We start from the raw sequence: 27483 nt of genomic DNA, 5'->3' as shown, positions 1-27483 counted from the left end.
CTATTCAAGTATCTAGGGTTGCCTAAACAAAAACAAAAAACCTGCTCCTGCCGTGGAAGAGTTAACAGCCTAGCATGGGAGGTAGATTCTTGGTGCTCTTGTCAGTAGACTCTGGTTCAAATACTAGCTCAGCCAGTTTGTAGCTGTGTAAACTTGGGCAAGTTATTTAATCTCTGTCAGCCTCAGTTACCTCATCTATTGGAGAAAATATTAAAAATAATTAACAGAATTTTGTGAGGACTAAATGACATTATGCATATAAAGTGTTCAACAAAATGTCTATCATGTGGCAAGCTCTTAATAAGTGCTATTATTATTATCATTAGTATTGTTGAAATCAGAAGCAAAGTGCTATGAGAACACAAAGGAGGGAGTGATTCATTCTATCCTGTTAAGTCAGAGATGGATTTACAATGGAGATACTACTTCAAAGATAAGACTAAGTCAGCTTAATGTCTTAAAAAAACTGATCCTGAAGTCGAAGACTTAGATTTGAAACCTAGCTCTGTGGATTTTTTAGCTATGTCATCATAGGAAAAGGATTGAACTTCTGGAGCGCCATGACGTTATTTACCTTCATGATGTTGTTGTGAGGATTAATCAAGCTACTGAAGGTAAAGACTTAGAGAGTGCCAGACACAATAGAATGGTAGCTATTATTATTAATTCACTAGGCAGAAAATGATGTTTCAGGCAGATGGAACACAATTATGAAAAAGGACAGAAGTGTCAGTGTCCAAGTTCTTCTAAATGGCAAGTGGCCTAATGTTGTGGCTAGAACAAAACATGGATTCCTTTTCAAAGTAATAAGTCTCAAAGAACCCCACAGGTTAATAATTGTAGTTATAGTATCTTTTTATTGAGAAAATACATGGTAATAATTTCAATTTTACTCTCCCTGGATTGAGAGAACACATAATGTCACAAAACCAACATAAATTCAGTGTTTTAAATTAGTTTACATTTTGGTTAATTGCTTTTTAATTATCCAAGTATAATTTTCAAAAATTTAAAAACATGACTGTCATACAAATATATAATGAACGTGCATCAAAGATTTATTAACTTATATTAATGCAAGAACCAAGAAGATAGGGTATAAAGCTAGTTCACTCATTAATATGACAAATAAATCTGTTGCACATGTTCATTATTTATTTATTTTTATTATTATTATTATTTTTTGCTGAGGAAGATTCACCGTGAGCTAACATCTGTGCCAATCTTCCTCTATTTTGTATGTGGGTTGCCACCACAGCATGGCCACCAATGAGTGGTGTAGGTCCGTGCCCAGGAACCAAACCCGGGCCGCCAAAGTGGAGCATGCCAAACTTAACCACTTTACCAGCCCATCATTATGTATTTATATCAGAGTCATGTTTTTTAACTCTTTTAAAACTATACATTGCTAAAATATACATGTACATACATGAAAATTAATATTTATATATGTGAGATTATTTGTGCTAAAACCTGGGAGAGGAATGTGCATGGTGTGCAAGTGAATGGAGTTAGAGCTTTTACTGAAAAGTCTGTGCTGAAGCTGGCTCATACTGGCTCATGAGAACCAATTGTGTGCATCTCTTTCCAATTCTGTGTTTGGTATTTGGTAACCTCAGGATAGCTTGAAATCAGCCATTGTTACAATATTTACACCACAGAAGGTAGTAAACACTACAAATCAGGGCTTTTTTTTCTTCCTGGAGATCTTGTTAAACATTTACCAGTACACACTGTAAGATGGATTTTAGGGGAATGAGATTGCAAATGTATAGACATTATTTCACAGGCAATGTCAAGCCACGGAAGACTTCTGTGGTGAGTGAATTTAGGGAGAATGATCAATTTTCTGATTTAGAAAAATATTTGCTGATAATTATGCTGGCAGTACAGAGGACAGATCACAATGAGAAGAGAATGGAGGCAGCAAGGGCATTGAGAAGGCAGTGGCATTATTTCAGGTGAGAAGGCAGTATCAGTAGAGATGAAAGTCAAGGACAGACTCCAGAGATTAAGTCAAGGATTGAGGTTGAAGGTAATTGAGATTTCTAGCTTGGGGCACTGGGTAGATCTTGGGGGCACAACACTAATTGAGATAAGTAATATAGCTGGAACAAGCAGTTTTGGAGATAAGACTCAGTTCTGGATTTGTTGCCTTTAAGGTTATCTCAGGATATCTGGGTAGAAACATTCAGATTACAGTTAGGGGTGGAAATTCTGCTTTAGGATTTATCAGTACGTAATGAGAGCTGAAGCCAACAACAAAAATGATCTTGAACCAAGAGCGAGTAAGTTAGGAAAGCAAAAAGAGAAGCTTAAATGACAAAGGGTAAAGACAAATGATAACCAGAAGGAGAGACAGAATTGAAAGAGCATGTTTTAAAAGATGAGAATGAATAGAAATGATGGCTGCTCTATGATGTAAGATTTATAAAATATTCTTTCCATGTTTGGAGTTTAATCAATTTAATATTAAATTAGAGAAAATAGAATGACTAAAATTGAGCATTTAACAATTTTTTGATACAAAGGGATATTGACACCAATCAAGTGCCTGACTTCAAGGAGTTTGCCATCTATGCAAGTTAACAGAGAATGATCATATAAGAGGAGGAGGAGGAGGATGATAACTACTACCAGGTACTTGACTTTTATAATTTACTTTTCATAAAACAATTCTGCAAGGGGGCGTTATTAATATAATTCCATTTTACAGATGAGGAAATTAAGGCATAGAGAGGTTAACTAACCTGTCCAAGCCATCTAGTGGCAGAGCCAGGATTTGACCCAGAAATTTGAATGCAAAGATGGCACTCCTAACCACTATCTCTTTGATTTCAATAATAGTACCTACTTCATAAATTGTGAAGATTAAATTAGTTCATATATGTAAAGCTCTTAGAACTGTTTACCCACAAGCATTAAGTAAGTGCTATGTATTAACCATTATTATCTTCACCGCCCAAGGTTACACAGACATTATGTGGCAGAGTCCGGATTCCAATCCAAAATTCGTTCTCTTAACCATTATGATATTAAAGGAGTTTGCCCTAGTCAGATGTCGAGAAGCGTTTTTAGCTTCAGATAAGAATGACACAGAGCTCTGTCCCGAAGAACAAGTAGACAGAGGAAGAGTAAGAGAGTGAGTGGAAAAGCAAGGCGGCTGACAGAACAACATATTTGTATTTCAGGGTGGTCGGCTCCTACAGTCGGATGGGCAGTTGCGGGGACTGAGGGTGAAGAGATCTCAAATCCAATTCCATGCTGCGTATGGTTTTGCACTTTATTCTTCAAGAAATGTCACTGTGTGAACCATACTATTCGAACACACACACACACACACACACACACACACAGCTGGTTCGCTACAGGGGGTTGGAAGAAACTTGCAGGAGCGAGTCAATCTGCGAAATAAAGAACAAATACGCAAAGGGAGATAAAGCACTCAGCAGTTTCCACTCTTGTTGGATCTCGCCACGACTTGTATGGGTTAGGCTTGGAAGCACGCTACAACTCGCGCTGACAGGCAGGGCGGCAGTGCGGTCTCTGACTTCCGGCGTCCTCCGTTGCTAAGAGAGACCGGAAGCGTCCTTACGCCCCGCTCTTGCAAACCATAGAGTGCCGGAAAACGTGTGAGCAGAAGGGACGGGAAGAGAACGCCACGGCGCCGTCGTTTGTGCTAAAATGACGACTTTAGTGCTTGATAACGGAGCTTACAATGCCAAAATCGGTTACAGCCATGAAAATGTCTCGTAAGTGTTTGCTTCCTCCGAGGGTCGAGGCGTATATGCCTAGTAGTTTCACATGCTACCCTTCATCCTGGGACATCAGTAAACTGCAAACGCCCCCGCGCGGCCTTAAGCTGAGCCAGAGGGATGCTCTTGTTGGAGCTGGGTGGTTAGGACGCTTTGAAGGGTGATTTTAGTGTTCATTTTGGGCTACGTGGCCCCGGAAGTGGGACGTGTGTTTCCTTTCGTAACAGGAAATAGCTCAGGAAAATAGTCTTGTAGAGAAGCGGTTGGACACCAAGTTCATGAACCCTCAGGAATCGTGGGCAACATTTTGTGTGTATATGCATCTTGTTTGGGACGCGGCTGTAGCTTTCGTCGGATCTTTAAAAGGTTCCATGGCTTTAAAAAAAAGTGTAAAAACCACTGTCTTAGTGGCTGGAGACTTTGAAGAGTTTGAAATTCAAATAGCATTAAACTGGTGAAGGTAACCACAATGAGAAAGGCTTTGTGCCTAAGCCTTTCGAGGTGCTCATTGGGTGACCTGGTTGATTAGAGTCAAACAGAAATACAATGGCATTCGTAATATATGTTTGAATAAAGAGTAAGCAGATTTAAAGACACGCTTTTCTTCTATCATATTCATAGAGGATTTATTTTTCTTTTCCTTTCTCCCTCTTTTCCTTTTTGTGTTTTAAGAGGACAAACTGTAGGAATGTAGATTGTTACAGTCTTCTGGAAAACATTTTGGCAATGTGTATCATTCTTCTTATTCTTTGACACAGCAATTCTATTATCAGTTATCTAAGGAATAAGAGGTATTTGATAAAAGTAAGTACAGGATGCTCTATATTATTTATAGATATTGTGTATGGTAGCAAAAAAAAGTGGAAAGCAACCTAAAAAATCAAGAATGGAAATTGAGTAAAATTGTAATACAACCATAAGATTGACTACAATGAAGCTTTTAAAAATCATATCCTCAAAGAATATTTAAACATATAGAGAAAATGACAGCATAGTAAGTGAAATAAGCAGGTACCAAACATTTTTACAGTATTATCCTAATATCTTCCCTCTCTCTCTTTCTCTGTATGTATACACACACGTATATATACATATACATATGTACGTGTGTTTATGATTGATAATGGCTCTAGTTTGCCTTCCTAACTAGATTGTAAGCTCATGGTGGGCAGCAACCATATTTAAAACTACTTCCTACTTCTGTACCCTATAGCGTCTTGCTGATTGAAAATCTTTGACTTCCGGGCTGGCCCGTGACTTAGCGGTTAAGTGCGTGGGCTCTGCTGCTGGCGGCCCGGGGTCGCATCCAGGGTGCGCGCGGATGCACCGCTTTTTCGGCCATGCTGAGTCCGCATCCCACATACAGCAACTAGAAGGATGTGCAGCTATGACATACAACTATCTACTGGGGCTTTGGGGGGAAAAAATAAATAAATAAAATTATTAAAAAATATATATTAAAAAAAAAAGAAAATCTTTGACTTCATGGAAACTTAATTTCATGGCCAGAATTTTGAACTTGTAAATCTTTTACCAGAATGGTAGTAAGAATTTCTGCATTCAAGTCAGAAAGACCAGGAACTTTACCTAAGCCCCAGCTCTCATCTGTGCAGTGGCAGAACCAATACCCGCCTGTAAGGATTCCTTGAGGATTATTTGAGAAAGATAAAAGGTCCAGTATAGAACCTGGTATATACTAGAACCTTAAAGAAAAAAGAAGACTTTTTTTTATTATTTGAAGACAGATTGGGAAACTGCTTTTGCATATTTTGGGGGAAACTGCTTTTGCATATTTTGGCATCGAGGGTGATGACTAAGTAAATGTATTTTTAGGAACTAAGTATTTAGGGAATAATTATATTATTTGTTTCTTTATTTATAGGGTTATTCCTAACTGTCAGTTCAGGTCAAAAACGGCGCGACTTAAAACTTTTACTGCTAACCAGATAGATGAAATAAAGGACCCTTCTGGACTCTTTTACATTCTTCCTTTTCAGAAGGTAATTCAACTATATGTTATTTCTAGCATTATAGACCTAAATTTAAAGATAATTTTTAAATGTATGTATAAGATTTTGTATGTATGAAAAAATTTTTAGGTCTCTGTTAAGAGTTATTTAAATTTTAAATAAGATCTTTTTAAAACCAAAAATTGAAATTAAATTGTCTTGTTAAAAATAAATGACCCTGGTTTAGTTACTGATTGTGGGTACTGAATTTTACTTGTTTATGTTAAAGCTAAACGAGATGAACACATTAGAGAAAATAAGTATAGGGGCCGGCCCAATTTCATAGTGATTAAGTTCCACGTGCTCCGCTTTGGTGGCTCGGAGTTCGCAGGTTTGGAAACCGGGCATGGACCTTCACCACTCATCAAGCCATGCTGTGGTGGTGTCCCACATGCAAACTAGAGGAAGATTGGCTGTAGATGTTAGTTCAGGGCTTCTCTTCCTCAAGCGGAAGAGAAGAGGAAGATTGGCAACAGGTGTTAGCTCAGGGCCAATCTGCCTCACCAAAAAAATAAATAAATAAATAAAAATATAAATCCCTTTTATTTTTGGTGAGGAAGATTGGCCTTGAGCTAACATCTGTGGCCAGTCTTTCTCTATTTTGCACGTGGGACACCACCACAGCATGGCTTGATGAGTGGTATAGGTCCGTGCCTGGGATCCAAACCTGCGAACCCCCAGCCTCCGAAGCAGAGCACATGAACTTAACCACTATGCCACCGGCCCGGCCCAGCCTCCCTTTTAAAATATAAAAAAAAAAAAAAGAAAAGAAGTATAGAGAGGTATATCTACATATTGTTATTTCTTTTGAACCCTTGACGTTTTGGTTATTGTTAATTTGTAATTTTTTGAACCTTTAAAAACAGAAAAACATACCAATATAATGGGTTTGAAATTCAAATAGCATTAAACTGGTGAAGGTAACCACAATGAGATAGAAATCAGTGATTTAGAATATATTAATCTCATTTTTAAAAATTGCTCAAATATTTTTGATAATTTATGAAAAAATTTTTTAGGGCTATTTGGTGAATTGGGATGTTCAAAGACAAGTTTGGGATTACCTTTTTGGAAAAGAAATGTATCAGGTAACAAATTGGAGTATGTATTCAAATTTCTTTTTCCATGCCTTATTCAAATGAAAAATTAGAACTTATATTTTAAGATTTATAAACTTTTGAATATGCTTCTAGTATATATTTAAGTCACTTAATATACTGTGCTTAGCTTTGATTTTCTAAATATTAAATTAGTGCAAGTGAATAGAATTTCCATTTTGAAGTGGAATTTGAGGTTGAGAAGAGACTGTATTAAACTCAAGATTAAAATTTTACTTCAGATTTCTACTATTATTTGACCAATTCACTATCTCATTTTTATTTTCACAATAAAATATTTTTGCCTTCATATCTGAATGTGTGAATATTACAATATGAGAATCATGTACTTTTAATGTCTATAGTGTGATTTTAGGTGTACTGAGAGAATGTTCAAATTTTGATGCTTCTTAAGAGTGTGTGGGCGAGAATTATGTAAATATTAAATATTCTAAAGCTTCTCAACTTTTAACTTTTAAAAACAAAATAACAACAGTCCCAATCTTGTATCATTTATTATTTTTGCATAATTATCTTTAAACAATTTGACAGTACCATTTTGTTAATGCTACCATTAAGAGAGTTAAAATCGAATAATAGCTAATGTGCAGGAATTCTGTAACCAGACTTCCTGAGTTCAAACCTAGCTGTCACTAACTAGTTAGTTATATGAACCTTGGTAACTTATTCAACTTTTTCTCTGCCTTAGTTTGCTCACCTATTAAATGGGATAATAATAAGACCTGTCTCCTAGGATTATTATGAGGATCAAATGTTTGTTTATTTATGTAAAACAAGTGTTTATAATTATAAATACGAAGTTATAAAACTTTTAGGATTTTTTTTCACTCATAGGTTGATTTTTTAGATACTAATATTATTATCACAGAACCATACTTTAACTTCACTTCCATTCAAGAATCAATGAATGAAATCCTATTTGAAGAATACCAGTTCCAAGCAGTATTAAGAGTAAATGGTGAGTTAAAGTTTTGATTGAAATTGAGTTATGTGAATATGGATATGAATAGGCTAAAGAAACACTTAAAATCCAAGAATATTGGGTGACATTCTTTTAGATTTGAAGGAACTAGAACATGGAATTTAAAAACTAGATGAGGGCTGGCCCTGTGGCTTAGCAGTTAAGTGCACGTGCTCCACTGCTGGCGGCCCGGGTTCGGATCCCGGGCGCACACCGACGCACCGCTTGTCTGGCCATGCTGAGGGCGTGTCCCACATGCAGCAACTGGAAGGATGTGCAGCTATGACATACAACTATCTACTGGGGCTTTGGTGAAAAAATAAATAAATAAAATTTAAAAAAAAATAAAAAAATAAAAACTAGATGAATCTTTAGAGATTATCTAGTCAGACTTCTCTCACTTTGTTTTTTTACTAGTATGATATTTCTCCCTAATGAAGTTACTCACCACATATTTCTAATCTGTGAAAGATTGTTTCTGAGGTAGTTATATTTTCTGTCAGTAATGTAGTTGCAATTGTTATTATTATTGATTGAAATAATGTTAATAGCTCAGGCTGCCAATATGAGGAAAGACAATCTGTAAATATCATGTAGAAGTAAGTTTATTAAAGGCTAAAATTACATTACATGACTGTATGATGAAAGTATTCAAATATTTAGCTTGCAGAATTTAAGTCTATATAATCCACAGTATACTACAATGGTTAAGATCACAATCTCTAGAATAATCTTAACCGTGGGTGATTTTGCTCCTAAGGGGACATTTTGCAATGTCTGGAGACATTTTTGGTTGTTATCACTGGGAGGGTGCTACTGGCATCTAGTGGGTGGAGGACACAGATGCTGCTAAACATCTTAGAATGCACAGGAAAGCCTCAACCACGAGGAATTATCTGGCCCAAAATGTCAGTAGTTCTGAGGTTGAGAAACCCTGCTCTAGAGTCAGGCTGCCTAAGGTTTGAATCCTGGCTGTGTTACTTTCTAATTGTGTGACCTTGGGCACATAATTTAACTTCTGTATGTTTCAGTTTCTTCATCTGTAAAATGGGATTGTTGTGAGGATTAAAACATATACACTCATGAGTTTAGAATAGTGCCCAGCATGTAATAAATACTCAATAAAATTATCTGATGTTAAAATAATTATAAGCTATAAATGAATATTTACCTTTAAAAATTGATCACAAATTTTTTTTATCATATTTACCACAAAAATGTGATATTTTAAAGTGTAAACACTACCAAGAGCTTATGACAGAAATGAATATTATTTTAAATTAACATTTTCTAATAAATAAAGGAAAGTTTTTGTCTTTGTGCTTGCCTTAGTTTGCTACCTTTCTTTATTGCTTTAAATTAATTACACTTTAATGTGTTTATCTTTTTCTTTACCTTTTTTTAAATAGCTGGGGCTCTCAGTGCACATAGATATTTCCGAGATAATCCTTCTGAATTATGCTGTATCATAGTAGATAGTGGATATTCCTTTACACATATAGTTCCTTATTGTAGAAGTAAAAAGAAAAAAGAAGCAATTATTCGGTGAGTTGCATTTAATTTTCACATTATTTCTTAGGATAAAACTGAATGAAATGTGTGGTAAACTGAACCAAATTTGAATTCTCCCTTTTCTAGGATAAATGTGGGAGGAAAACTCCTAACCAATCATCTAAAGGAGATCATATCTTACAGGTAATACTTAGCTTTGACTTTTTGGGAATCAAAGCTATGAACTTCAACTGGCAATGAACTTGATAAAGTAATTTAAAATTATTCTTTACCTTTAGTTGTAACTTCAGTTGGTAATTCTGTATTATTGCTTAAAAAACTGTATCACGTATGTAAATACTAATGATCAAATTGAAAAGCTTTCTGACATATAGTATGGTAGTGTCCGCTAAAAAAACATTTCTAAGTTCTAGGGAGTTTAATTTATTAATAACATTTTAAAATTATAAATGTTGTATGTGTACATTGAAAAGCAAATCAAAAATGCATATAGGGGCTAGCCCAGTGGCGTAGTGGTTAAATTTGGTGTGCTCCACTTCAGTGGCCCAGGTTCTTGGGTTCGGATCCTGGGCGCGGACCTACACCACTTGTCAGCCATGCTGTGGTGGTGACCCACATACAAAATAGAGGAGGGTTGACACAGATGTTAGCTCAGGGCTAATCTTCCTCAAGCAAAAAAAAGAAGATTGGCAACAGTTGGGCGAAGCTTCCTCACTAAAAAAAAAAAAAGAAACATAAGTAAGGATCTAAAAGGAAAATAAATCTCTGCCTCCCTTTCTATCTCTCATGTCAGTTCCACTCCACACAAAGTATAATATTTGAACTGTATCTTTTATTTATTTTTATTTTTTATTTATTTATTTTTTTTGTGTGAGGAAGATCAGCCCTGAGCTAACATCCATGCTAATCCTCCTCTTTTTGCTGAGGAAGACCGGCCCTCAGCTAACACCTATTGCCAATCCTCCTCCTTTTTTTTTTCCCCTTTTTCTCTCCAAAGCCCCAGTAGATAGTTGTACGTCATAGTTGCACATCCTTCTAGTTGCTGTGTGTGGGACGCGGCCTCAGCATGGCCAGACAGGCGGTGCGTCGGTGCGTACCCAGGATCCGAACCAGGCTGCCAGTAGCGGAGCATGCGCACTTAACCGATAAGACACGGGGCTGGCCCCTGTATCTTTTATTCTTTAATTTCTATAAACCTTAATAATATATTGATATTTCTTTTTCTGGATTAACCAATATTAGGTGACTGTCCACTATTAAAAGGTGAGGAATTAGTGTACTTAGCCACTTCCCAACTCTTCTCCTGCCTCCTAAATTTTATTTATGCTATTATTTTTAATTTTATTGTGTTTAAAAACACAAGTTGAATTCTTTTTTTTTTTAAATTTTATTTATTTATTTATTTTTCCCCCAAAGCCCCAGTAGATAGTTGTATGTCATAGCTGCACGTCCTTCTAGTTGCTGTATGTGGGACGTGGCCTCAGCATGGCCGGAGAAGCAGTGCATCGGTGCGGGCCCGGGATCCGAACCCAGGCCGCCAGCAGTGGAGCGCGCGCACTTAACCGCTAAGCCATGGGGCCGGCCCACAAGTTGAATTCTTAAATCTTAATATCTTGCTACGTTAACTTTGGTCAGTATGATACTGTTAATATCTCTTAGCTCCCCCTATGTTATATTTGAAAATAAGTGAGTCAACATTTCCTTCTACCTTTCCTCCCTCCTTTTTCTTCTTTCTTCTGCCATATGTACCATTACTTTTTGTTAACAGCTTTATTGAGATATAATTCTTGTACCATACAGTTCACTCATTTAAAGTGTACAGTATCAATGGTTTTTAGTATATGCATTCATCACCGCAATCAGTTTTAGAACATTTCATTACCCCAAAAAGGAACCCACTCCTCTTAGCCATCATTCCCCAGTCCTTATCCCACTTAGCTCTAGTATCTTTTTAAATTTTTTTTTATTTTGAAATAATTATAGACTGAGAAAGTTGCAAGAATAGTACATGGAGCCCTGTGTACCCTTAATGACATCTTATATAACTAGTACAATATCAAAATGATAAAATTGACGCTGGTACAGTATTGTTAACCAGACTACAGATCATAGTCACATTTCACCACTTTTTCACATGCATTTGTGTGTGTGTAGTTCTGTGCAATTTTTTTCCCATGTCTATAGCCTGTGCACTTAATCCTTCCTCTATGCGGAATGAAAAAAATTAATATAGTTTAAAAAGCAAGGCTGTTGAAGTTCAACTTGAGAACAAACTGGCAAGAATACCTAGAAATATTTATGAAAAAGAATAATAGTGAAACACTTTCTCTAGTAGATGGTAAAACATCTTAAAATTGTAATAATTAAATTAAGGTAATATTTTTAGAAGATTAACTGATAGATCGGTGAGACTGAATAGTTAATCCTGAATCAAACGTTGTAGGTAAAAAAAAAAAGATAATATATACTAAAGAGCATCAGAAACCAATCAGGAGGGGATTAATTATTCAGGTAAGAATACAGGGAAAGTTGGCTGTTTGGAGAAAAATTAAAATTTTACTTTGCCTCATACACTAAAGTTCAAATAGATTTAAGACTTAAATATAAAAATAAAAGCACAACAAGAAAATATTTAACTGAGTTGCTAAGCATAAAACAGTAGAAGAAAAATAATATAGTAGAAGAAATAATACAGGATATATTTTTTCTACATAAAACTTTTTAAAAAAATAAACTTTTATAGAAGTAAAACATACAGAAAAGTACAAACCTTGAATGTACAACTCTAATTTTCAAAAAGTGAACATATCCAAGTAACCAGAACACCATTCAAGCAGACTATTACTAGCACCCTAACCCCACTTTTGTCCCCTTCTAGTCCGGAAAACCACAGACTTCAAACAGGATACATTTTTGTCAGCTTTTGTGTTTAACTCATAAAAATTTTAAGGGGCTGGCCCAGTGGCATAGTGGTAAAGGATGTGCGTTCCGCTTCACTGGCCCGGGGTTCGCAGGTTCAGATCCCCGGTGCGCACTGATGCACTGCTTGTCAAGCTGTGCTGTAGTGGCATCCCATATAAAGTAGAGGAAGATGGGCACGGATGTTAGCCCAGGGCCAATCTTCTTTGGCAAAAAAAGAGGAGGATTGGCATCGGATGTTAGCTCAGGGCTGATTTCCCTCAAAAAAAAAAAAAAATATTTTAAACCTTATGTATGTCAAAAGCCTTTGCAAACAAAACTAAACATGAAACAATATGACACAGGGTTATTACCTTTAATATATTAAGTGCTCTTATCAATCCATAAGAAAAACACTACCCTGGTACAAAATGGTTAGATAATTCTCAGACACACATGGTCAGTGGCACCATTTAGTGAGTTACATATAGTGAAAGCATATAAATGGATAATTTCCAGACATAAAAAATGTTGAACACCTGTAGTAACCACAAATTCAATTCAAATATTTATCAAACATTTATTTAGGAACTTGGGATACATGACTTAACAAAACAGAGAAGAATCCCTCATGGCACTACCTAGTAGAGAAAACGCAAATTAAAGTGCCATTTTACAATCCAAATTAATAGAATTTTTTTCAAAAGATGATGTTGCAGATTTGTGATATGGATTTTCTTACTGCTGATTGGAGCATGACTTGAAATAACTTTTCTGGTAAACAATTTGGCAATATACCAAGAGACTGAAAGAATTTCATATTCTGTGTCCTAGAGTATGAATAAATAATGAGCTAATCAGAGATATAAAAATACTTGTATTTCATTGATTCTGAGTTGGACTTTTTTCACTTTTTAACCTCTGAAATTGAGATGAATCCTCTAATCATTGGTACCTTAGAATTGTCATAGTTGAATTAGCATTTTTTCTTCTCATTGGTGCAATAGTGTATCTTAGAGAAGGTAAATTATGGTGTATGTGATGATGCTTGTTATAGCAAAAACAAAAAGATAGAAGCAATAATGTTTTTATTTATTGAGTATAGGGACTATGCTAAACACTTTACATGTATGATTATAATCATTTACTTCTTACAGCTGTGTTAAATTGGTGATCTTATTACCTTTTTAGAGTTGAAGAGATTGAGTCCCAAAGAAGTAACTTGGCTACTAAGTTGTGATTAAACCTAAGTCTCTGACTCCAAAGTCCACGTTCATAAACACACAAATATCTTTCTTCCCTGATCTAAACTTCCAACATTAGGAACATTGATAAATACATTTTAACAGATCCTTCTGATTGAATATTATAGCGCAGTGAAAAATCATATTTTTAAAGAATATGTAATTGCATAAGAAAATGTTTATGAGATAATATTTAGTCTAAAACAAAAAGTAAACGTATATAATCTCTGTGCAGAGAAAATATTCAAAGGAAATAACTTTACATTTTTGCTTGTTTTTTTAAAACATCTTTATTTTCTACATTAAGCCTATGTTTTCTTTGATTCACTCATCATAAGCTTCTGCTATGTGCCAGGTACTGGTGCTGACTCATAATACTTCTATAATCAGAAAAGAAAATGTAAAGAGTTATGGCATTTTAGCAAGATTCCATTCAGAATGGTTGGAGAAAACAGTTTTCTCTTTAATTAGATGAACCTTACCACTTAACACCTCTGTTTTCAATTTCCTTCTGCAAACTGGATTAATATTTGCCCTCAGAGGGATCACGTGGAAATTAAATAAGATAATGGAAATGAGAGTATTCCATAAAGTTAAAAATATTTTAAACATTCAAGAATTTCATATTTAAAAAAATCAGTTAACCTGAAAATTTAATTCCAGAAAAAATATTTTAGATGATAATTTTGTTATATTTAAATTTTTTTCTATTTCAAATTTTATAGTTTTTATTTCTGTTTAGACAGCTGCACGTTATGGATGAAACACATGTGATTAATCAAGTGAAAGAAGATGTATGCTATGTGTCTCAGGATTTTTATAAAGACATGGATATCGCAAAGTATGTATAATGGTAATCTAAGAATCGGAAAGTTGATCCTTGGGTAATGTTACACATAGTTAAAATACTTCATGAGTCTCTATTTTGTTTTCCAGGTTGAAAGGAGAAGAAAATACAGTAATGATAGACTATGTTTTGCCTGACTTCAGTACAATTAAAAAGGGCTTTTGTAAGGTAATTTAAAAAGTCCTCATTGACATTTCTTCAAGTGACCTCAGTCAGATATGAAAAGCATCCAACTGTGATTGGTGGAGTCTTACAGAATTGTTGACGACTGCCTGCCTAGTGGCCATTTCTCCAGACACAAGTGTATAAATGATTAATAAATATTTCACTGAAATTATGTAGATAAAGAACTGTCAGCCGAATGATAGCACATGGGACAAATCTGGAGGTAAACAGTATCATTGCCTAGATTATGGTTAACCCTATTCTGTTTACTTAAGAATTGGTTTAAATCTAGTTTGAATGTGGTTATTTGCCTGTTGTGAAAATTATTGATGTAGTTGATCCAGGGCCTAGTTTTACTCACATTTGGTCTGATATGATCAGATTATAGTTGAAAGGGGCAAAATCCAATGCACTTTCAAAGTGTTGCAAAGCAGTTTATCTTGAATGTCAAAATAATGTCATTTCTCCTTATCTTTGCTCAGCTCAGTAAATTATCAGTTCTGTGTTTGGGTAAATGTGAAGTTTGCCCTTCTAGTTACTAGCTTGATGAGGACTGTTTGGAGGTTAAAAATCTTCCATCAGAAATGTAAGCATATTTGCACAAGGAGACATTTATGGTATATGTCATTGCAGTATACTTTAAAAGAGTGAAAAATTGGGAAGAGCCTAAATATCCACTAATGGAAGAAGAATAAATAAATTTTGATGTAGTCATATTATAAAATAAGCAATAGTGAAAATGAAGTAGAGCTACATGATCATCATGAATAAATCTCATTTCTGTCTAATATGTTTAGACATGATGATGGCTAAAAGCAAGTTTCAGAAGGATATGTACAGTTTCAGGCTGTGTGGAATAGTAATTTATGTTGTTTAGGAATACATAAATATGAAGTAAAAGTATAAAACTATGTAGATGAATGATAACACCAAATTAAAAAGGGGAGTGTTAATTTATCTGTAAAGTTGCATTAAATTGGTTAATGGATACATGGGTTTTATATAATTATCTATACTTCTTTATATGCCTGAAATTAAAAAAAATTTTTTGGCAAGATTTTTGAGGTGAAATACAAATCAGAATTTAGAGAAGGCTACCTGGAGCGTTATAAAATTGAAATCATCCTGTAATGTCCTTAGAAACAGATCCTTGTGGAAGCACCTAGGCTGGCTTTCAGAAGTGAGAATTGGAACAGCTTATGGGATCAGGTTCGCCTGGACATGAACTGGGGAGAGAAACTGGAAGCCTGAGTCCTACTTAGGATATGGAAGGGGCCCCGTGGCTTAGCGGTTAAGTGCACGCGCTCTGCTGCTGGCGGCCCGGGTTCGGATCCCGGGTGCGCACCGCTGCACTGCTTCTCCGGCCATGCTGAGGCCGTGTCCCACATACAGCAACTAGAAGGATGTGCAGCTATGAAATACAACTATCTACTGGGGCTTTGGGGAAAAATAAATAAATAAATAAAATTATGAAAAAAAAAAAGGATATGGAAGGTGTATTTTTTTCTTTACAAGATAAGGAAAACTGCTCCAAATATATAGACACCAAGCCTCTTTCTCATTAGGCACATTTGATCATCCTTACATATTATGGCTGATTAAAACACTCCAGTGATATAAAACACCGGATGGAGAATTTACAGTACTCCGTAGAGTTAATAGTGGTAAATGGTGGTAAAGTATTTCTACAGGGATGGACCCTGAGTAAAGTCTCAGTGATTCCCAGTTTCTCCAAACCTGACTGGTCATTGGAATCACCTGGGCACCTGAAAAACAATCTATGTTCTCAGTTCCTGTCTCTGGAAATGCTAAGGGCTTCAGTTTGAAAATTTAAACTTAAATCTCTTCCAGATGATTGGACTGTCAGCTAGGTTTAGAAATCTCTCTCTTTTATAAAACATAGTTCTCTCCTGCCCTGCAAAGGACAACTTATCAACCTGTCAGTTTATTGGACATTATCTGCTAAACATTGCCGGTTTCCTCGCCAAATCGTAAGCCTTGTTTTCTCAAATCTGCACCTTACATAGTGAGCCAGTAGAGGTGTGGTTATTGTTTTACTCATCGTCTTGGGAGAAAAAAGGCAGAAGCCATGTAATACTGTTTGCAGCCCCTTTATTGGCTTTTGGCCTTGTGATCAGTATCTGGTTGTGGACTGTGTGTCATTAACTCAGTATAGACTGCTTATTACCTGTGCACTTTAATATCACTTGGGTGGACAGTCGGTTGGACTGGACTTTTGCCAGATGATGGAATGTTACATCTGATGTTTATTTCAAAAATAATGGTTTAATCTTTACTTTGTCAATTAATGTTTATATTTTATTCACAATGCATGTTAAACATGCATATATCTTAATAATTTTTAAGATTTAGAAACAGTTATATTTAGTATGTGTTAGGATTAATGCTAAAATGTATTATTTTGAATTTAATACTTGATTAGCTTGTTTTTAGTGTTGCCTGATATGCAACAACTTTGTTGAGAGCTGGTAAATATTTATGAAATTAGAAAAACAATACTACAAAAAATGAAAAAATTATATTTATTTGAGAGCCCTTAGGATATGGTTAAAACTTGGACTTCGATACTTTATTCAAGAATATTTTTAAATACTTGGGAAAAAGTTAAAACCTTGATTTTCTAAGTAGTGATAATAGTAACAATAACAATAATAAGGTCCATAATATCATTACTGATTACAACTGATAGAAATTCCAGTTTTATCTCTTATCAGAAAGAGGATGCCTACTAAAGTATAATGTGCTTGGTTGACCTAAATTGAGAAAATTGCCCTCAGAATTAATGATTACCACTTTCTGCAGAGCTATTTTAATTTAAACTGATCATTTCTTTCATGGTACCAGAATGAAACTTACGAGGGCTGTGCAGTAATCAGGACCTACATTGACTCAGCAGCTCCTAGCGGCCCTTCTAAACTCTTTCATTTGTCTATGTCTAAACCAAAAATCTTTTTGGAATTGTGCTCTTAAAAACAGAAACTATTTGTAGTTCCAGATTATATATTAACGATTAGTGGCTTTAGAGCTAACATTCAACAAGGATATCTAATTCTGGCTCTTTGCCCTAGTTAGATATTTGATCCTTGGAAAGCCACATGACCCTCCTCTGTAAAATCAGGGCTGTGGACTAGATAGTCTCTAATGTTTTGTCAACTGAAATTCTCCAAATCTGCATGTGTCTTGTATTATTTTGAGTATTGACAAAATGAGTTATATCCTTTAAACTCAAGCCAACATTGCTTTTAAATGAATTTATAAATTTATAGGAAATATTTTCCACTCTGAGAAGGAAGAATACTTTGTGAAAGAATAATGTTCTTCTCTTTGCTACTGTAACAGTTTAATTGGGTTAAAAGTGATTTGTAGTTTTCCTTGTTCTTCCTAGAGAATTGTGAATATTGTGTAATTTTTGGATATTTTTATTTAAAAATAATGTTTTGAGCATGGGATTTCCAAATGATAGAAATTGGAGGGGCCGGCCCGGTGGTGCAAGCGGTTAGGTGCGTGTGCTTCGCTGCGGTGGCCCGGGGTTTGCCGGTTTGGATCCCCGGCGCACACCGACACACTGTTTGGCGAGCCATGCTGTGGCGGCGTCCCATATAAAAAAAAAATAGAGGAAGATTGGCATGGATGTTAGCTCAGAGCCGGTCTTCTTCAGCAAAAAGAGGAGGATTAGCATCAGATGTTAGCTCAGGGCTGATCTTCCTCACAAAAAAAGAAAAAGAAATTGGAATCATTCATATCCAGATTGAGAGAGGCAGTATAGTGGAAGGAATATGTTGTATGTGCTTTTGGTTATTAGATGAATGATCCTGAGCAAGTCATGTCACCTTGCCAAGCCCAACTGCATCATTAATAAAAGGAAAACATGCCTACCTTACAGGGTTATGGGAATGTTCAGTGGGATAATGTATGTAAAATGGTTAATACAATGAATGGCACATTGTTGGCTTGCATGCTGCTTTCAAAAATTTATTAAATACTTGTTGTGTACCTGATACTATGCTATGCTAGGTAGTGGATATGTGATGGCACGCAGTATAGACTGTGAAGGATAATATAGAGAATAATGGAGGGACCTTTTATGTGGGACTCAAAAAGCTTCTCTGAGGAAGCTGAAATCTTAACAGAGAGGAGATAACTGATTATTTTAAGGCATCTTTAATATTCTTTATATTACTCTTTATTAATATTTCTTTTCATATATTTTAAGGTTTTTTAATACTTATATAAAGGATTGGGATATACTTTGTTATTTGAGGAAAACTGCATATGTAAGTCAAATGAAATGAATATCTATGACCAAATCTAGGTGAGCTGATGATTCTTAGTAAAATTGCGAGGGACCATTATTATTATTTTTTTTATTGATGTTTTAATGGTTTCTAACATTGTGAAATTTTGGGTTGCACATTTTTGTTTGTCCATCACCATATATATGACTCCCTTCACCCCTTGTGCCCCCCCCACCCCCCACCCCCACTGCCCCTGGTAACCACAGTCCAGTTTTCTCTGTCCATGTGTTGGTTTATATTCCACATATGAGTGAGATCATACAGTGTTTGTCTTTCTCTTTCTGGCTTATTTCACTTAACATAATACGCTCCAGGCCCATCCATGTTGTTGCAAATGGGACAATTTTGTCTTTTTTTATGGCTGAGTAGTATTCCATTGTGTATATATACCACATTTTCTTAATCCAATCATCAGTCGAGGGACACTTAGGTTGCTTCCACTTCTTGGCTATGGTGAATAATGCTGCAATGAACATAGGGGTGCATAAGCCTCTTTGGATTGTTGATTTCAGGTGCGTTGGATAGATTCCCAGTAGTGGGATGGCTGGATCATAGGGCATCTCTATTTTTAATTCTTTGAGTAATCTCCATACTGTTTTCCATAGAGGCTGCACCAATTTGCATTCCCATCAGCTGTGTATGAGGGTTCCTGTTTCTCCACATCCTCGCCAACATTTGTTGTTTTTTGTCTTGGTGATTATAGCCATTCTAACGGGCGTGAGGTGGTATCTTAGTGTTGTTTTGATTTGCATTTCCCTGATGATTAGTGATGTTGAGCATCTTTTCATGTGCCTATTGGCCATCTGTATATCTTCCTTGGAGAAGTGTCTGTTCATTTCCTCTGCCCATTTTTTGATCGGGTTGTTTGTTTTTTTGTTGTTCAGTTGTGTGAGTTCTTTATATATTATGGAGGTCAACCCCTTGTCAGATGTATGTTTTGCAAATATTCTCTCCCAGCTGGTTGGTTGTCTGTTCATCTTGATTCTGGTTTCATTTGTCTTATAAAAGCTCTTTAATCTGATAAAGTCCCACTTGTTTATTTTTTCTTTAGTTTCCCTAGTCTGGGTAGGCATGTCATCCAAAAAGATTCCTTTAAAACCAATGTCAAATAGTGTGTTGCCTATATTTTCTTCTATGAGTTTTATAGTTTCAGGTCTCACCTTCAGGTCTTTGATCCATTTTGAGTTCATTTTTGTGAATGGCGATAGCACATGGTCCACTTTCATTCTTTTGCATGTGGCTGTCCAGTTTTCCCAACACCATTTATTGAAGAGACTTTCCTTTCTCCATTGCATGTTCTTAGCACCTTTGTCAAAAATTAGCTGTCCATATATGTGTGGTTTTATTTCTGGGCTTTCAATTCTGTTCCATTGATCTGTGTGTCTGTTTTTGTACCAGTACCATGCTGTTTTGATTACTATTGCTTTGTAGTATGTTTTGAAGTCAGGGATTGTGATGCCTCTTGCTTTGTTCTTTTTTTTTTTAGGATTTCTTTAGGTATTCGGGGTCTTTTGTTGCCCCATATAAATTTTAGTATTCTTTTTTCTATTTCTGTGAAGAATGTCATTGGGATTCTGATTGGGATTGCATTGAATCTGTAGATTGCTTTAGGTAATATAGACATTTTAACTATGTTTATTCTTCCAATCCACGTGCATGGGATATCTTTCCATTTCTTTATGTCATCATGGATTTCTTTCAATAATGTCTTGTAGTTCTCATTGTATAGGGCAAGGGACCATTATTTTAATGATGTGTAGAATATTGTAGAAGATGATTATTTTCTCTGGCCCCTTCAGGAACACAGCTCACAGAATGGGTGAGTTAGCAGAAAATAAATAGCAAGAGAATTTCAGTGATAAAAGTCCATGTATTGGCTTAAGTTATTTGGAAACTGATTTTTGAATAGAGATTGAATAAGTAATAAAGAAAGTTAGAGATGTAGGCTTTTTGCACAAGGGAAAGGGGAAATTCTAATAGAACAAAACTACAATGTCCAATAAACATCTAAAGTAGGGGAGTGAAAGTAAACAAGGGTAGAAACATAAGACATGGTAAATGTTTTCATTTAGAATATGTTCTCTAGAAACTCAAATCATTCTACTATTATAGCTAGATCATGAAGTTCCCTCTCCTGTCTTCTCCTTCCTTTCTGTTTTAAAATGTGTGGAATAAAACCAGATCATCTTTAGGGGAATAGCTATATTAGAGTCAGTAATTATTTATTTGTGTGGTTTAGGCAACAGGAGAGAAGACCACATTTTTCTAACTTCTGAGTATCTTGAAACTTCAAAGAACATGGTTAATATATTAGTTTTACATATTACTAAATGTTGTTAGTTATGTGAGCTAGATAATGTAGCTTAAATGTTTTTATCTTGTTTTTCTTTAAGCCAAGGGAAGAGATGGTGTTAAGTGGAAAATATAAATCTGGGGAACAGATTCTTCGTCTGGCCAATGAGAGATTTGCTGTTCCCGAAATCCTCTTTAATCCTTCTGATATAGGTATTCAAGAAATGGGAATTCCAGAAGCTATTGTCTATTCAATTCAGAACTTACCTGAAGGTACATAGTTACAGTAAAATATTGAGGAATAATGATATATTTTAAGAAATCATAAGCTCTCTGAACCCTAGAGAAGTCATGTGTTCTTTCTAAATAATTCAGGCAAATGGCAAGTCTGTTTTATTCATGGAGATGTGCAGATCTCAGAATGCACTTGAGTAATTCTTACTTTATTGGTCCTAGATTGTAAATTTGATATAGGGAAAGTCATTATGGTACATTTAAACTTGAAGAAATTCATCTCCATGAGTATTAAATTGCCATATCCATTTTAGAAAAGTTTTAATATAAACCCAAATCTGCACAGAATACAAATTTATAATTTAACAATTAGATGATTTTTGCTGTTGATGGGACTGGTTTGTTCTTTCTGTTATATTTGGAAGTTAATTTTAATGAGGTTGAAGTATGGTGCTTCACAGTGATGTGTGAGTTCTCCTGAAGCATGATTTAATTAAAGAATTTTCTAGAGTTTTAAGTACTTTTATATCTTGAAAGTGTCTTCCTAGTTCATAAGGAACAGTCTAGGCATTGGAGAAAATCCAGCACATGCAGTGTCCTTTCCTCCCATTTCAAAAAAAAAGAAAGAATGAAAAAAGAAAGTTGCATAATGCCATCACTTTATTATTTCACAACTATTTTCATATTAATATTTCATATTAATTTCACATTTTATATAAAGTTGCTGTCATGATATACACAACATTTTGTACTACACTGCTTTAATGTCATGTCATTGAAACTCAGTGTCAATATAAGGAACTCTGTCCTCATTTCGTGAACAGAAGCATGAGGTGGGATGGCCAGTATCTGTTAATTCCTGATAGATTTCCCAGTGGTGCTTAGTACGCTTTTAATACTGGTTAACCATATGGCACTTAATGCTTGCCATCATGTAACTTTAATGAGTATAGAACATAAGATCCTTTCTTTAAACATTATTATAGATTATGAGTATTTTTCACTATCAAATGTAAGTATTGTACATAAATATATCTGTCTCAGATAACATGGAAATTTGGGCTCCCAAGTTAAAATGTCGTGAAGGACCTCCTTTTCAGCCTTACACTAGGTCATCATCTCAGCCTACAGAAAGATCCCCTCCATTTTAGGAAGAACAATTATAGTTATCAAATGTCTGCTACTAGAATGTTTCTCATTTATATATCGTTTACATGGGTATATAATAAGTAGCCAGCAGTTCAACCCTTTCCCCTTAGCGTTTCTTTTAAAGATCTCTGAGGTTATACTTGACTCTGTTGAAATGTGTCTATTTGTGTAAACTATAACTTCATTACAAAATCTTATAAATTATAATTTATATGGTTATAAAAAAATTTTATGGTTTCCCAACCAGTAACTGTAATCTAATTGCTCTTACCTAAGCCCTCATCCCCATCTTTCCAGAAAGATAAACAGATTTTCTAATGCCTTTTTTCTTCCTTCTTTTTTTTTCTCTCTTACAGAAATGCAGCCGCATTTTTTTAAGAACATTGTTTTGACAGGAGGAAATTCCCTTTTCCCAGGATTTAGAGATCGAGTTTACTCAGAAGTTCGATGTCTCACTCCAACAGATTATGATGTTTCTGTTGTGCTGCCTGAAAAGTAAGTGTTGGCTGATAGAGAAACAAAACATGGAAAGCATTTTGTAGATAAAGTGGTCTATAGGCAGATTTCAGTTTAAAGCCTGGTTCTACCACACTGGCAGGTTTACTTCACATTTGGCATCCTCATTTTCCTTTTCTCAAAAATTGAAATGATAAACCTTATGTTTCAGTGGATTAAATGGGATGAAGTATGTCAAGTGCCAACCATAATGGTTAATACATTATGGGTGCTCAATTAATATAAGATCACATCCATATAGTAAATCAGTCCTCATTCCTAAGAGATTTTTACAGTCAAAGCAATCAGGTTGTAATCTATTTGATTTATCTGAGATGTATCATTTCTTGACAGTTTCTATCAAGAATAGAAATTTAAAAATTAAATCATTAAGATAAGTTATGTCAATTTATAAGTTGTTTTGGAATGTTTTAAAATACTTTGATATTTTAAATAAACTTTTACATTTAACTAGTCTTTTTTTTAAATTCAGAACTCTTTTATTTCTACCCCCATCCTGTTTTATGAGAAAAAGCAGATATCATCATTTCCACTTTAGTGGTAAAAAAAAAAAATTAAGGTAGAATTTTGGAGCTGTAAGAAAGGCTTACAGATCATCCTGTTTGATGTTCTTACTTTGTAAATAAAGAAACAAGGGCTCATGACTTGGCAAAGGCCTTACGGTGAGTTAATAGCAGTTGCCAGACTAATACTTAATTCTTGAGTCAGTAGCTCTTACCAAATATATGTCTAACTAACACCCAGCCCCAGTCTTAAGTGGCAGAGTTGCAAACAAGACCCCACATACCTGACTCCTAATTTTAGAGTTTTGTTTTAAAGCTAAAGTAGAATTTTCAGAATCAACAGCAGTTAATAGAAGGCCCTCATCTGATCACTTAATTTTTATAGCTATCAGATTGGAATGATTTTTATCAACAGTAATGTTCATATACTCTTTGGAGTATGAAGCATAATGGATTTTCATTGTGCATTTTAAATACAAGCAAGTCGTGCACACATTACAGGCCAAGGGATCCACAGAAAATAGTTTCTATTCTTCTATTCATCAAATCTTTATTGCACATCTACTGTGTGTGTGTGTGTGTGTGTGTGTGTGTGTATATATATATATATATATAAATATATATAAAGGTTAGGAAATGCAATAAATACAATAAGGAAAACATTTATTGGGCCGGCCCCATGGCTTAGCGGTTAAGTGCGTGCCCTCTGCTGCTGGCGGCCCGGGTTCGGATCCCGGGCGTGCACCGACGCACTGCTTCTCCGGCAATGCTGAGGCCGCGTCCCACATACAGCAGCTAGAAGGATATGCAAATATGACATACAACTATCTGCTGGTGCTTTGGGGAAAAAAAAGGAGGAGGATTGGCAATAGATGTTAGCTCAGAGCCAGTCTTCCTCAGCAAAAAGAGGATTAGCACGGATGTTAGCTCAGAGCTGATCTTCTTCACAAAAAAAAAAAAAAAGTGGAGGAAGATGGGCATGGATGTTAGCCCAGGGCCAGTCTTCCTCAGCAAAAAAAGAGGAGGATTGGCAGATGTTAGCTCAGGGCCTATCTTCCTCACAAAAAAAAAGTAGAGGGTCCAGGGGCCAGCCCGGTGGCGTAGCAGTTAAGTTTGCATGCTCTGCTTCTGCGGCCTGGGGTTTGCAAGTTCGGATCCCAGGCGCAGACCTATGCACCGCTCATCAAGCCATGCTGTGGCGGCATCCCATATATAAAATAGAGGAAGATGGGCATAAATGTTAGCTCAGGGCCAATCTCCCTCACCAAAAAATAAAAAAAATAAAAGTAGAGGGTCCATAAATTCAGAGTACAGGGAAAAAAAAAAAAGAAACACTTAACTTGTAGCGTTTACCAAGATTCTGTTCTTTCTGTGTTTGCTTTACTCCTATGAAGCTTATGCTTATTTTCACACTTTAAATGATTTTCTGTTAAATCAGGTTGGGTAGAGATTGCCACGTTTTAGTTACTAATTAATGTTTCTGGCATTCCAGTTCTGTAAAATCATCTGGGTTCATTTATTTTACCTTTATTTTTAGCCCTATTACTTATGCCTGGGAAGGTGGAAAATTGATATCAGAGAATGACGACTTTGAAGATATGGTAGTAACAAGAGAAGATTATGAAGAAAATGGACATAGCGTCTGTGAAGAGAAATTTGATATTTAAGAAACATTTCTGAATGAAAGTTTTGACTGGTTGTGACTGAAAGGTTTAATTTCAGTGTGCTTTTTAAAAAAGGTTAAGGACCTGTGTTACCTTTCATCCTAAGATAAAATCTTAAACTTATGTAAATACTTTGATCCATGGCTAATTTTCAAAGGTTTCTTAGCTAGGTTATTAATTAAACTGTAACTCAGTCCATATTTTCATTTAGGAGCTAGACTACTATAACAATGCTTGTGTTGTTTCTGAGAGTAGGTTATCTTTCATTAGAAGGTGAAAGAGTGAATGTATGTTAAGTTTAATTCTTCATAGTTGAAAGCGCAAACTTAACTGTCTGAGTGGTCAGTTTTCCTTAGAAGGTAGTTGTGTGTGACTATGACTAAGACTTGGCCAAAGTGTTTTCTAGCTGATATGATTTCTCTCTCTCTTTCAGAACTAATTAGTTTATTTTAAAATCGTCATAAGGTTGGAAGGACTAATCTTACGTGTGCTTTGAAGTTTTATTTTTTACTTAGAGTAAGTTTGAAAGAATGGAGATTAAAGCCAATTTACTAAAGTGTTTTTGGTTACTATTGTGTTGGCATAAATGTATTATTTCACTCATAAAAATACTGTACCATTTTTTTAGGATGAAAAGAAATTTGAAGTTGGGGTTGTTCAAAAACTCTCAATACAAATGTTAGTGTTTAGTTTTAAAAACTCTTTTATTATCCACGGTAAGCATTTTAAAGTTAAAGGCTACAGCTTTCCAGTTTAAGGAAACAGCTGACAGAGACATTAATAAATGGATCAGGTAGGTTTCTTTGATTGCAAACAGTAGAAACTCATTTGGCAATGCTAAGCAAACCAAAAGTTATCAGGACAGAGGACAGCTCATAAAATCTAAGAAAAGGCTGGACTAGTAGCCTTAGGAAGAATAAAAACCAGGATATCCTTAGGAGTCTAGGTTACAGATACCAAGGGACAATCCTTATAGAGCCCTGCCATCAAAATATCTCAGCTTCTGTATTTTCTATCTCATGTCATTGTGCTCATGAATCAAATTCCTACCAGTCTCTTTACCCTGGTGAGGATCATGCACCTACCCCGTGGCTTCAGGGACTTGGACTGTCCTACTACGATAGCCTAGAGTGAAAGAAGGTAGTTTTGCAAAGGAAAATTAGGGTGAAGAGACAGTTGTTGAGCAGGGTGAAAGAGCTGTCCACTACAGTTACATCTGGATTGTATTGGATTAGGGCCTGGTCACTCCTTCCTAGACCTAGGCTGGTTATCATTCCAGAGTTGCAAATTGTGATTGTTTGTGTGATACCCAGTTACTAGCAAATAATCTGTGGGCAGTGTAGCAAAAAGATGCTGGTGGTATAAAGGAAGGTTTTGGATCCATAGAGTGTAACAGTGCTAGAATTTCAAGGTGATGTGCTTGGAGCTAAAAAGCTAAGTCCCCATTTAAAGGGCTTTCCATGACTTGTCAGGAATTCATCTTGCGCAGGCAGAATATTATCATCACCAACCAGGGTGTTTTTCCTGTGAGGAACTGGGACATTCCTCAAAGCTGCATCCCCAAAACATGCCCTAGCCTGAAGTCTCCTGGTATGTTCTGCTGAGAACGATGTGTGTTTTCACATGCTTATAGTAAACTGTAATTTCTGTATAGAGTATAGGCCTCATAGTGCTCATTTTTGGGAAACTAAAAATTCATTTCTGAAATTAATGAACATAGACCCTAATCCTTATCATCAAAGCTCCCATCCAACACCTACCTAATTTTGAAACTTCATTGCTAGCGATAATGTTTTAATGTTATACAGTAAGTTGACTTAAAAGAGAAGATTTAACATTACTTCTAAATAATAACGTTGTCTGAGTTGATGCATTAAAGATATCTATTATTTTGGAAAAATATTGATGATCCTAATTTGAGATTCACTAGAAATAGAGAATTTGGCCAGGTTAGAATTTATAGTTTTTTTATTGCAGATTGCACACACGGAAGTACTGTGTTCCACTGTTGGCCATGCATAATATACACCTTAAGACAATAGAGGATTAGGAGTTACATCAATGAGTATTCAAGATACACCAGTCCTCTCAAGCACTTTTCTCTGTTGGTTTTGAATTTTTTAATTCAGTGTTGATTGGCTTGACATAGCAAACTGATCATGCTCACCTGCTTTTCAACCTGTCCCAAATCCCTTTAAAATATTCCCAGTGGAGAAGGGTGGGAGGTAAATGAGACCAGGGAGGAATGCCCAGGGAACACTTCAGTGATTTGTGACATATTATTTCTCAAGCTGGGTGGT

The 27483-nt window shown here is 35.5% G+C and overlaps 1 protein-coding gene across 1 annotated transcript; it reads left to right on the top strand.

Moving 5' to 3' along the window:
• Nucleotides 1–3627: 3627 nt before the first annotated feature.
• ACTR6 (actin related protein 6) lies at nucleotides 3628–26839 on the top strand. The gene is made up of 11 exons (XM_058568583.1): nucleotides 3628–3752; nucleotides 5638–5755; nucleotides 6784–6852; nucleotides 7717–7840; nucleotides 9253–9388; nucleotides 9482–9538; nucleotides 14240–14338; nucleotides 14434–14512; nucleotides 21219–21390; nucleotides 22857–22995; nucleotides 25057–26839. Exons 1-11 carry the CDS (start codon nucleotides 3685–3687, stop codon nucleotides 25184–25186), a joined length of 1191 nt encoding a protein of 396 aa, XP_058424566.1. The 5' UTR covers nucleotides 3628–3684; the 3' UTR covers nucleotides 25187–26839.
• The last annotated feature ends 644 nt before the right edge of the window (nucleotides 26840–27483 follow it).

Source organism: Diceros bicornis, chromosome 25 (assembly GCF_020826845.1).
Source record: "Diceros bicornis minor isolate mBicDic1 chromosome 25, mDicBic1.mat.cur, whole genome shotgun sequence".
In the NCBI taxonomy this organism is placed as follows: Eukaryota; Metazoa; Chordata; class Mammalia; order Perissodactyla; family Rhinocerotidae; genus Diceros; species Diceros bicornis.
Note: the sequence above shows the minus strand (reverse complement) of the source record. Positions and strands in the feature narration are given on the sequence as shown.

Bases quoted from the DNA above. Each gene is read 5' to 3' on its own strand.
- ACTR6 (XM_058568583.1), top strand. From the start codon at position 3,685: ATGACGACTTTAGTGCTTGATAACGGAGCTTACAATGCCAAAATCGGT. The intron at 7,841-9,252 runs GTGAGTTAAAGT...TTTTTTAAATAG, and splicing joins AGCAGTATTAAGAGTAAATG to CTGGGGCTCTCAGTGCACAT. The intron at 14,339-14,433 runs GTATGTATAATG...TTTGTTTTCCAG, and splicing joins AAAGACATGGATATCGCAAA to GTTGAAAGGAGAAGAAAATA.